Raw genomic sequence first — 12,904 nt, 5'->3', positions numbered from 1 at the left:
ATCCATTTCTTCTATTTATCATGACACTGTTCTTCTTCAGTCCTCAGTCTACGCGTCAGAATCTCCATCTCAGTTTTTTCCATTCACAGTTTGTATCCAGTCTTTAGTTGTAGGTGGTTCTAATCTTCACCATTTTTTGGCAATAGCCTTTTTATAGGGTGCTAATAGTATTTTAAACAAATATCTATCAACCATATATTTTTTATCAGTAAGTTTTTTTTTTATTTTTATCAATTACTAGAAATTTCAGGCAACCCCATGTGAGGTCCCGACCCCAAGGTTGAAAAACACGGCTTTAGCGACTACCCACTAAGTGTCTTGGATAGAATATGCTTTCTGTGAATTTCCGGCATCTTAAACTCAGAATAAATGACAGATTATGCTCTGGTGAGGCTCATTGGATCAAAGTCGACGCACACTTAGTTCTTAAAAACAACCATTTTGACAGCCTCACTTTGATTCTCACTTCAGAAACCTTTGGGAAAAGGTGTTTCTGTTCTTCCAAAAGTGAGCGCATCAGTATTCCTGTTGTATCTAGTTCAGATGTAACACTTGCATATTCATTAACATGGATATTACTGTGAGCGGCGTTGGGGGGGGAAAAAATGAGGATCTCACTCCTCGTGTTGTACTACCTAAATTAATTTCTTGACCGCAGACTATATCCTTGGTCTGCCATTTGGCACCATATCCTTCGCTCTCCAGAAACACTGTCTGTTAATTAGAATTCAAACTGCAGTGATTAATTAGCAGGCCCTGGTTGTGACTTCTGACCGAAAACCTTATTATCCCACTAGAGTGGACTTGACTTCGCTATAAAATGAAGAGAGGGCCCAAGGAACTGGATTCATTTTTTAATACAAATTGGAAACATATCCACCTTTTTTCTGTCGCCTGCCAGTTCGGCATCATCCATCATGTCCATATAAGTTAAGATTTTTAATTAATTCAGTGCCGTTAAATGCATTCCTTAGATTCAGAGAAGTCCATATAAAAGCTGCTCTGTATAAATGACCTCTAATCTGTTTTATAAACTACAAAGTGAAGCATACTTCACTGATGATGTTCTTCATGAAGTGGGCGAGAGGACACAGTTAGTTCATAAACCTTTGAATATAGGATCGTTACAATATACTTTCTATTCTGTAGTTCTTTAAGTTACCAGTTTGTTTAGTTTTATTTCAAGCTCATAGAATCAGAGAACACAGAAAAAAGCTTTTCAGCACTCGAAAAGGAGTGGGAAGAAGTATAACTTATAGACTCCACCCCCTTTTTACAAACTGATAATTAAATTAATTCCACTTCCTTTGCTTTAACAACCTTTTTTTTCTATATATATTTTTACAATAACACAAAACATCCATACAAACCATTCACATACATTTTTTGAGTCACCTCACACACAATCAGTTTTGCATAATCAACCTTTTTAAATATAAACTACAATATTTATATGCAGTTTTATTATTTACTACAAATACAGTCATTAATAAATGTGATAATATCCTCCTGAGACCCACTAAGTAAATATTTTGGCCACTTTACATTAAATAATTGCCCTAATTGGAGACAGCATGATGCAACAGTTTTTACAGATAAATTTTAATTATTTTTTTTTTCATATAATGTCCTTTTCAGTGGATATTTTGTAATGATTTATTTTAAAGTAAAGCTGTGAAACGCTTGTCCACTACAGAGGACAAACATGCGTTGCTGGGTCTCAGGAGGATATCTCCTAATCATGATAGTCTCTATTAATTAATTAATTACAAAGTGGCACCACAGAATAACATCTTATTTTATGCTTTCTTCTATAACTAGATTATTCAGATAAGGTTCTATATTTTGTTATTACACTGGATTTATACAAAACTACAGCTCCCATGTTCCAACACTACTTCACTGCATCTTCTGCCTTTACTAAGTGACTGACTGAGCCTTTGTTTTTAATCAGTTTGAAGCTACAGATCTGGCTGTACTCGACTGTTATATACTGACTACTAATCACATGTTTCCACACACATTTCAGCCTGATGTTTTGGACCAACTGGAACGAGCAGAGGCCCAGCATCATGAGATCTACTTTAGCGGGAAAGAACATGAGGGTTATCATCAGCTCTGACATCCTGACCCCCAACGGCTTGACCATCGACCACAAGGCAGAGAAGCTCTACTTCTCAGACGGAAGCCTGGGCAAGATCGAGAGATGTGATTACGACGGGTCGCACAGATACGTAAGTAGGAAACACAGGCTCTCTGTGTACATGTTTGTACATGTATGCTTCTCTGAAACTGGTCCTAAAAACAGGACATGAGGCTAAAAATTCAAACCAGGTGTAGACGAATGTTATGAAGCAGGTTTGGAAGCACTTTGGGTCTGTTTGAAAAATAGATATTTACTGAAATAAAAGAGAAACAATTTTTCCGATAAAACACATTTTTTTTAATATTATTTTACATTATATTTAATATAGAAATCTGCATGTAACACGGCCAAAAGGACACGAAAATTACACACAACTATTTTTATAATATCTCTTTATTCTCTCACAGATACATTTTGAGAATTAAACTAATTATTCAAGGCAGAGTGTTTGACAAAAATGGCCGCTGTTGCAAAATCACTCATGATTTATATGCGTTTAACTGGGCAGGTTCTGCATGTAACACCAGTGGACACGATGGGTTCCACACCAAACCTGGAATGAGACTGAGATTAATGAAAAACCCACATGTGTGGATTAGAAAAACCACTAGGATCCACACACTGAACACAGTGTCTGTATTTAGAGTCTATAGAAGAGCATTTACACGTTTACACAAAAAATGCACCGACACCTAGGGAGATTTAATGTCCATATTTGAGTCCTATTTTTTGGGAAATGATCATGTTTTGTGCAAAGGCAAAATTTCTAAATGTAAATTTAGTTGTATTGTTGGTAGTTTAACCCTCAAAGACTTAAATACCCACCAGAACTTAAAACTATCCACAGATTTAGAATGTTTTATAGCTGATCCAATGATTAGTGTAAAATACAGTTCTTCATCTTTTCATGGTCATCAGATATGACCCATCTGGACGTTCAGAGGCTCTGTAGTTACCGTGGAAACACCGTCATCTTCTCCAACATTGATTCCCCAGTCAAACCCATGGAGTTGGATCAGTGACAGTGGATGGACACACTGGGTTTAATGTTCAGTTAATGACAGATTTTGCTGAAAGAGTCACTTTTCCTCAGTTTTACTCCTGATACCATGAGTGGAAAAGCAGCATTAGTAAAGTGTTGGGCCAGAACAGCTGGATGATGAACACCATTCTTTCTTCATTTGGCGTTTTGATGGCGGTGGTGAGGACCGCCACCCAACATGTGGGTTTATGATCTCCCATAGATGTTCGGCTGTTGAGATGTGGTGACTGTGAAGGTCACAGCGTATGATTCAGATCATTTTCATACTCATCAAACCATTCAGTGACCCCCGGTGCCCTGTGGACGGGGTCACTGTCACCCTGGAAGAGACCGTTCCCATCGGGATTTTCCATTAACGTGTGTCCCATCTGAAGCGTAGAATGTGAAATTGACGTTCTTATCTGATAGGACAGGTCGTACTTACTCATGTAAGTCATTTCTTGGTGGGGTAAAGACTCTCAGTGTGAAGTTGTCATTGTGAAAAATCTCATGCATAATGTATATTAGCCAACTTAGCGATGTCTTTTGTATCCCTGGTGTGCAGAGGATTACATTTCAAGGTGGGTTTTTTGCTAAGGATTTCAGTTTTTGCTTGACACGACCTCAGCACAGCTCAGCACTTTGGCCCATCTCAATTAGTTACTCATATGTTTGCTGAACGGGGTCACCAGGCTCACAAAGCCCTCACCTTTGGGTCCCCGGCTGCCCTTGCTGCAGTCTACTCCTGCTAATGAAGGCTTTGCAACAAAGCCCTCTGGGTGCAGATCCTCCATTCCAATTAAAATGTGTGAATTAAACAGAGGAAGCAGATTGTCAACTTCAGCGCTTATCCCAACTGTGGAAATCAGAGGAAGACTCATCTGTCGAATACGAGCAGAGGAGGCTCTGTAGCGGAGGGGAACCAGGACGCTCGGGTCCTGGTTGTTATTTTTTTATTCGCCTCTGATCTAACGTGTATAAATGACTGCGTCTGTGAGGTTTCACATTGGAATCCAAAATGGGTTAAGTCCTAGAATAGATATGATAAAAGGCATTAAAGTGCACCACTTTTGCGTTTAATGGAATGGCTGTGGACTCGGTTAGCGGAGGATCCTCCAGGGCCCGGCTCCTCCCCTTCACTGCGGCGAAGCTATTACATCCTGACAGCGCGGACGGCGGCAGAAGAACAAGACCTGTGGCGTGGACTCACTCCCTCGTGCCATTTTCAGACTCAGACCCGTGTCGTCCGTGAAAGCGGCGCTTCACAAAGGGCAGTGAAGTGCATGATGAGGGGAGACGGCAGCGTGTTCAGCAGGAAAACATGACCTTTTTACCGTAAAGACGGCGAACCCACAGAGCTTTGACAGAGTGGATGTTGTCCTTTAATGTCGGAGTTGGCATCAGCTCAGAGTTTGTCGACATGTCGGTTTAACTCAGCTGTTAAACCAAAAATACATTTCAACTGAATTTAACCGTGTAAATACGAGGCCTTGACTACAGTTATTTATGATCCAAAATATAGTATTATTATATTAGAGGTAGCATTAAATTTAATTTTATGTGGTTCTTTAAACTGGAGGTGGATGATTCCAATCATAACTTGTACAGATTAACCCTTTAAGCACCAGAGTTTAGTTTTTTAATGTTCAATTTTGATAGCAAGATTTCAAAAAGCTGTATCTTGGAAGTGGTTTGAGATAAAGTTGTACTCAAATAAAAAAATAAATAAAATAAATAAAAATAAATTAACGAAAACTAACGAAATGACGAAAACTAGAATTGTAAAAACATTTTCGTTAACTGAAATAAATCGAAACTATAATTAAAAGAAAAAAAAAAACGATAACTAACTGAAACTGTGTTGTGTGCTTACAAAACTAAAATGGAGAAAAATTATGGATAAAATTCCCTTCGTTTTCATCTTTGTCAATGCCGTATTGATACGAAATTAATTTATTTCGCTCTAGCAATTTTATCTAGCGGCACCATACGACACTTTTTGGTTCGTCACTTGTGTTCACTTGTGGTTTCCAGTCGTCTTCTGGTCCCCACTCTACCTGGAAACATGGAGACCAAAGCAGCAGAGTCCTGTCTGGGATTGATTTGAATACGACGACAGAGAAGAAGAGAAAAGAGACGACAAAACTAAAATTAATACTAAAACTAAACTAAAACTAAGCATTTAGAAAAAATGAAAACTAATAAAAACTAGCAAACCTGCTCTAAAAACAAATGAAAATGAAGTGAATTAGAGAAAAAAAACAGTAAAAACTTAATAAAATTAAACTAGAATGAAAAATCCAAAACTATTAGAACCTTGCTGTGGAGTTGAATTAATGAAGACTTCAGACCCAAGCAGAACATTTACAGTTTATGAAGACCACAGGGAAATGTGGGAAAATGAAGAATTCCATTTTAAAAAAGTAAAATATCACTCCCTTAACACATGCTCGTTACAATTCACAGATCACAGTGGATCTTAAAAAGACACTAATCATTCAGTAACAGACAGAATATTGTTGAAATTCCACATATTAGGTTGTTCATGGTCATTTAGATTATTCACATTTTTTGTGAAAAGATATTTTGGAATTGTTCACATTTTTATCATGTAATTTTCCTTTTTTCACATGAAAACAAGGAGAAAAATTTGGAGTTTTCATCATCTTTATGATGCTATTATTATATTTGTCTGATCCACTTGAGATCATACTGGTTTGTCTACATCCCCAGAACTAAAATTATTTTGACACCTTTGACTATTACTGTCTTCAGTGTAACTTTTCCATTTTGTTACTCAGAAATAGGGTTGAAGATGGACCTGTGGAGTTGAATTAATGAAGAAATCAGACCCAAACAGAGCATTTACAGTTTATGGAGACCACAGGGAAATGTTGGAAGAAGAATAAAGAATTTCATTTAAAAAAAAAAAAAAAAAAAAGCAAAATATCACTCCTTTAATGTGTGATATGAACCAGCAGACAAAAAAAATTGGATTTCCCCCAAAAAATCCAAATCGTGCATCAAGACCTGCTGTCTGAGTGTGGAGTAAGAGGCTTCAGGGCTTCAGTTACTTGTGGGAAAACTGTATGACACCGGGAAAAGGCGAAAATTATATTTTAAGTGTGTATTTTTTTGTGTGTAGCTCTTTAGATACATCTGTTTTATGTGGAAACAGCAGTAGAAAAACTCCAACTAAGCCTTTCAGAGCCTCAGATGGTTCTATGAAGTTTTTTGAAGTGTCTTGTGATTTATACAGATGTCCCTGAACTACTCACAACCACAGACTCAGCCTCACTCCAGTTTTGTAGCAGCTTTCAGAAACAGAAACACAGGGAAAGATACGGGGCAGAGCTGTGTGTGGTTACAACATCTGTTACAGGGGACGCACTTCATTCTGTCATGATTTATTACATGATTAAGATGGTTTTGACGTAACTTCTTTCAACTTTATATTGTTTTTTTTTAATCTATGACGATGATATTTTGATGTTTTTATGTCCGATCCTCCTGAACAGGACATCTTACAGCTGTAGACATGATGTGTCCACATAGTTATGTCCATATAGTTTAGAAACATCAATATTTCCTTAAAGTTTAATGGTAGATTTTTCTTCCTCAGTCAGATGTGACTAAAGTAGATGGTTAGTTGTGGTAGAAAATTATTATTTACAGTCAGAGCACGAAAAATATTTTAGAAATTTAGAGGAGGAACATTTAAAATCTGAGTCATGGATAAAAAAACAAACAAAAAACAAAATCAATGTTGAGAGAAATTAAATCCAAACTATCTCTGAGGCATTTTGGAAGCAAAAATAACAATTTAAACCAAACTAACTAATGCAATGATATTTATCCCAATATAAAACTAAATCCCTTTCATGCCCGACGTCCACATTTATGGACCCATAGTTGAACTGACGTTCCAAAGGGTTCTAAAGGTACTATAGTCCAAACCACATGGGTTCAGTCTGTACAGACCGTCAGACGTACAATGAACTAAAGGAACATCTGAGTTTTCTGGGATCTGCTAAAGTGAACCTCAGACCCACACATGGGTTTACTGTCCACGACTGGACAAGTGTTTCACAGCTTTAGACAAAAAAAAAAAAAAACTGTCCACGACAAAGGACATTCCATTTTTTTTTTTTTTTTTTTTAAATGCATCTGAAAAAGCTGTTGCAACATGATGTTTCCAATAACAGCAATTATTGAATTTAAAAATGCCAGAACTTGTACTGTCCTGGGTCTGAGGAGGTTAAATATGTTTTAAATAAAACCATATTTTAAAAAAAATTAAATAATGCATTTTAACTTCAGCCTAATTTTGAGAATAGAATAGAATAGAATAGAATAGAATAGAATGCCTTTTTTGTTATTATACATATGTACAAAGAAATTAAACAAGACAACTCTCTTGTGGTACGTGGTGCAAAACAGTTTAAAAAGAAAAGATAAAGTATTAATATATATAATGAAATAAAAAAGCATGTCAAATAAAATCAACCTAAAAAAATTTAGATACTTTTTTTCCATAATTCATGCATGAAAGGGTGACATTAGTCTTTATTGTTTTGTATCCCAGACCCCTGTTAGAAAAGAAACATCTGAATTCAACATGTCCACATACTTTTGTCTAGGGATGGGAATCAATAAGAATTTAACGATTCTGATTCCATTATCGATTTTGCTTATCGATCCAATTCCTTATCGATTCTCATTGGGTGAGGGAATGAAAGAGTACAAACAGGTGTTTGCATTAACTGTCTTTTATATTTCCATCTGCACAGTGGCGGTGTGCAGTGAAAGTGAAACTACAGACTCTTTACTAATTCCTCTGTTGCTGCATTTCTACAACGTAGAACTGGTTCGACTCGGCTCGGTTCATCTCCCGTTGTTGTACGCCTCATTTCCTTTCCCCTACCTTCGGAAACCTGTATTTGGGTACAACGTTTGTTGCCCGAACCGGAACTGGGCCTGGTGTTCACTCTGCCGCTACATTCACAAGGATCGCTAAGTAGTGAATCAAATACATGACATTCCTGTAAATGAATCCCATGCTGTGGACAAATGTTTGAGCAGACTGGAGGGATTCCACCCTTTAGAACAGGGGTCTCAAACTCAGATCCTCGAGGGCTGGTATCCTGCATGTTTTAGTTGTTTCCCTCCTCCAGCACACCTGACGGTCATTATCAGGCTTCTGCAGAGCTTCATGATAGGCTTATCATTTGAATCAGGTGTGTTGGAAGAGGGATACATCTAAAACATGCAGGATAGTGGCCCTCGAGGACCGGAGTTTGAGACCCCTGCTTTAGAAGAAATGGAAGCTTTGACAGAGTTGCAGTGGACCTGGTGTGGTCTGTTTGGACCTGGTGTGGTCTGTTTGGACCTGGTGTGGTCTGTTTGGACCTGGTGTGGTCTGTTTGGACCTGGTGTGGTCTGTTTGGACCTGGTGTGGTCTGTTTAGACCTGGTGTGGTCTGTTTAGACCTGGTGTGGTCTTTTTAGACCGTTTCTGCTTCAACACCATGTTGTCTACGTTCTGACCAAAACAATGCAGCGTACGTGTGACATCATCGTGCATGTGCAACGAAGGCAGAATCGCTAAGCAGGCAGGCAAACAATTCCAAGGAATCGAACTACTGGGATCTATTACTGGGTTGGTTCTCAATTCCCATCCCTACTTTTGTCCATATAGTGTGTACTTAAATAAAGAAAAATTTTAGATATATCCGTATATATATAAACTCCCCCTTGGTAAACAACATTTGTGGCCATTTAAGGATGGATTTCTGACTTTCTGAGGTGTACTTGAATGCAACAGCTGCTCTGTCAATGCCCACACACTGCTGCTGTTCAATGCTGTGGAGATTTCAGAGTTTACGACGTGCACTGAATGCATCCCACGCCGTGCCTGTCTATATGTCAAACTCCAATCCAGACGGCAGCGGGAACAGAAGCAGTGCACCTGAAAATGAGACCAACTGACTATGCATCAGCGCAGTTTATTTGACTACATGACAACTTTAGCACAAACAGTTTCCTGTCACTGTGTCGATAGCCTCGACCGTGGAAAATCTACCCATTTCTGCTTCATGATAGGCACTTAGACTGTTGTCGACATGAAGTTTTGGCATCGTTTTATCGCCCAGGTCCTGTCATTTTGAGGTAAATATGTCCAAAAGGCTGAAAATCAGTTGGCTGCTTTAAAGAACATCACCTATCAACACTTACTGTCTGAAATTAAACAGTAATTTGAGGGTAATACTGTCTTATCGTACAGCTGTTCAGAATTGTGTCAGCTGTCCTTGTGCTGAGTAGCAGCTTTGGGATGGACTCAAAATGGTGTAAAAGCGTCACTATGGAAACGGTCTGAAACTCACCATGCATGACACGTGGATGGAGGCTGTGACAGTGATGAGACGATGCTATTGTATGCGTGCATTTGTGGAATAGTACATAAAGAATCAGAAACCGTTAGTGTGTCATTCCATTCCCCAAACCCACATGCTCGCTTCTGCACATGCTCAGTTCTGTCAAGGTCAAAACTAGAGCAGATAATGAAACACATCGTCAGCTTCCTGATAAAACCTGCTATGTGACTTTTGGCAAATTTTCCAGGAGAAACAAAAAAACCGTTTGTAAAACAGGAAACTGAAATATGACAAAAAAATCTCTGTTCCTTTAATGTTGGTACTTCTGATGGAATGTAAACAACTTTCACAGGAGACTGAAATTTGAAGCTAAAATAGCAGAGATAGCAGGTTTTTATTTCCAACCAAAAATGTCACTCAGCAGGTTTTATCAGGAAGCCGACAACATCCAGGACACGACATGTTGAAACTGTCAAGAATTTAGTTTTATTCAACTATCATTTGCTTTGTTTTATTTTTGTATTTGTCTGATGCAACCACATCTTTTGAAACACAAAAAAGATTTTGCCACAAATATTTCCTGATAGTATACAAGTTTATTCCTGTATCAGCAAATTTTTAATTAGGGCTGAAATGATTAATTGATTAATCAAGTCGAATCGATTAGAAAAAAATGTTTGATTACAATTTTCTTGAATCTGAGCTTTATTTCCTTAATTTTGCCGCTGTTAAACATTGGTTCCGCTGTTGTGTTTCACACGGACAATTATTGTGACACACATGACACCAGGTTCGACCCGCAGTTGTGTGTTAGATCCATATTCAGTTGTTAGTTGGATCCAAATGTGTTGAAGACTGCAGTGACATAGTAGTCGCTTTTCCAGTGACCCTCAAATTGTGCAAATATAATTTGCCGAATAGAAAAACAATTTTGCCAAAACTCTAATTTTTTTATGAAAAATTTTTGTTCTTGCAACAGGTGGTTTTTGGGGGCGTAGTAAAATTGGTATATCGCACAAAACTGCAATAGAAAGACCTTTTAGTCCAACTAGAGTCATGTGACCAAAAAAAAAAAACAGATGTTAAAATAAGAGAAGAAGAAGAAGAGTTGAACCCAAACGTGTGTGTGTGTGTGTGTGTGTGTGTGTGTGTGTGTGTGTGTGTGTGTGGACACAGCAGGAAACCACATCAGTTTAGAATTTAGTCGGAGATAGAGGGGAAACCAGCATTCTAGATTCAAAACAGTACCTATTTATTTTCATGTTTATGGAAGGACTGACACTGACATCTACCAGAAGAAAGAAAGTAATCAGCACATTTGGGATTGAATGGAAAAACCAACATTACGCACTTCTGTTTTGAACACATTTAGTAAAACTCAGTAGCTTTGCGCAGACATCCAATGGAAGAGACTCCTGTTTCTCTCTCAAATTGCTGTTTAAATTCCATGCAATTGAAAAGGTAAAAATAGAATAAGAATAAATACACACACAACTTATATTACTAAATCACCAAATCAAATCAAATTTTATTTATACACCGCCAGATCATAACAAAAGTTACCTCTTGAGGGGGTTTTTTGGTCGTAGTTAAATTGGTATATTGTGCAAAACAACAATGGAAAGACCTTTTTGCGCAACAGGAGTCACATGACCAAAAAAAACCTGATGTTGATGGATGTTAGAACAAGAGAAGAAGAAGAGTTGAACCCAAACGTGTGTGTGTGTGTGTGTGTGTGTGTGTGTGGACACAGCAGGAAACCACATCAGTTTAGAATTTAGTCGGAGATAGAGGGGAAACCAGCATTTTAGATTCAAAACAACACAGATTTATGTTCATGTTTGTGGAAGGATTGACACTGACAATGACCAGAAGAAAGAAACTAATCAACACATTTGGGATTTAACGGAAAAACCGACCTTACACACTTCTGTTTTTAACACATTTAGGAAATATGGGGACAGTTCAGCTCAGATGTACGATGGAAAAGAGACTCGTGTTGGATGTCATATGACTTGTTTGTTGTTTATATCTATAGATATTTTTATAAATACTTTTATACTGTTGTTATTGTTGTTGTTATTTCTATATAGATGTTTTTACCCCGCCCCCAAAGGGGGTTTGTTTGTTTTTTAACACTTTAGCAGCAAAACTATTGATTGAATTCATACCTAATTGGGGTAATAGATTACCAGTGACCCAGAATAGGTGTGATTACATTTTGGGAAAAGTAGGTCGAAGTTAAAATTTTTTATTTGAATTTATAATCTTCATAAAGGGGTGGGGTTTGTTGTGCCTGACACCGCTTGTTTATATATATGTTAGTAACTACTAAAGTAAATTTCACTTTATTTGGATATTCAAAACTACATAGTTAACGAGGGTAAAAAATAATACAGATGTAAAACCTGCAGTTGTGTGTTGTACCTAGGGATGTAACGATATGAAAATTTCATATCATGGTTATTGTGACCAAAATTGTCACGGTTATCATTATTATCGCAGTATTGTTGAAACTGTGCTCAAAATGTTCAAAAAGTACTAATACACACACTGAAGTAATTTAACCAAGTTGTATTTTGGAAAAAAAAAAAAAAAAACAAAAAAACAAACAAAAAACAAGTAAAGTAATTGGTACAATGCACATTCTCTTGGCAGAAACATTCAAATATTAACCCTTAGTGGTCTGAGCCTATTTTGTCTGTTTTTCAGTCCTTTTGATTTGGCCTTTACATACTATAGAAACAAATGTTTACTATACCCATGTTTGGGATCTGTTTTTTCAGAACAGCTTCATCTATATCATCTGTCTATTATCTTTTTCACTTTAACCTACTATAAAAACATAAAAACATATAAAATCCAATTTGAAAAATGTATATAATTTATTGCATAAATAACACACAGATGCTTAACGAACCTTTTCAAAAACTTTAAAAGTGAATATTGATTCCAAATATTAGCTATAGAAAATTAAAATTGTAATAAATTAAAACTATACTCAGATATTTGACATAAAAGCAGATCTTTACGTAGGCGTTTTCTCTGGAAAAGTGCGGTAATCAAACATGGTTATTGTGATAATTAGAATTTAAACGTAAATAAGAAGCGCTGGCAATTTTACCGTGGTTTATCATTATACCGGTAATTGTTACATCCCTAGTTGTACCAAATGTACCCATGCAGTGGGCATGTGTGAAAACAATGGAAGTATAAAAGTAATATGGGGGTAAAAATTCTATGCGACACTGGACTGGAACTTTTGGGAGACTGGTTTTGGCCCACGTGCCGTATGTTTGCCACTCCTGATTCATTGTAAAGGGTAGAATAAAACACTTAAAATAAGAATGAACTTGAAATATGT

The 12,904-nt window shown here is 37.1% G+C and overlaps 1 protein-coding gene across 1 annotated transcript in view; it reads left to right on the top strand.

Annotated features, from left to right (window-relative positions):
* The window catches only part of lrp1bb (low density lipoprotein receptor-related protein 1Bb), a 930,516-nt gene that overhangs the window by 707,442 nt on the left and 210,170 nt on the right, over positions 1-12,904 (top strand). The window contains exon 43 of the mRNA XM_030124596.1: positions 2,030-2,234. Within this exon, the coding sequence (XP_029980456.1) occupies positions 2,030-2,234 (205 nt within the window). The remainder of the gene's footprint in view (positions 1-2,029; positions 2,235-12,904) is intronic.

Source organism: Sphaeramia orbicularis, chromosome 21 (assembly GCF_902148855.1).
Source record: "Sphaeramia orbicularis chromosome 21, fSphaOr1.1, whole genome shotgun sequence".
NCBI lineage: Eukaryota > Metazoa > Chordata > Actinopteri > Kurtiformes > Apogonidae > Sphaeramia > Sphaeramia orbicularis.
This window is presented reverse-complemented; position numbering and strand designations above follow the sequence as displayed.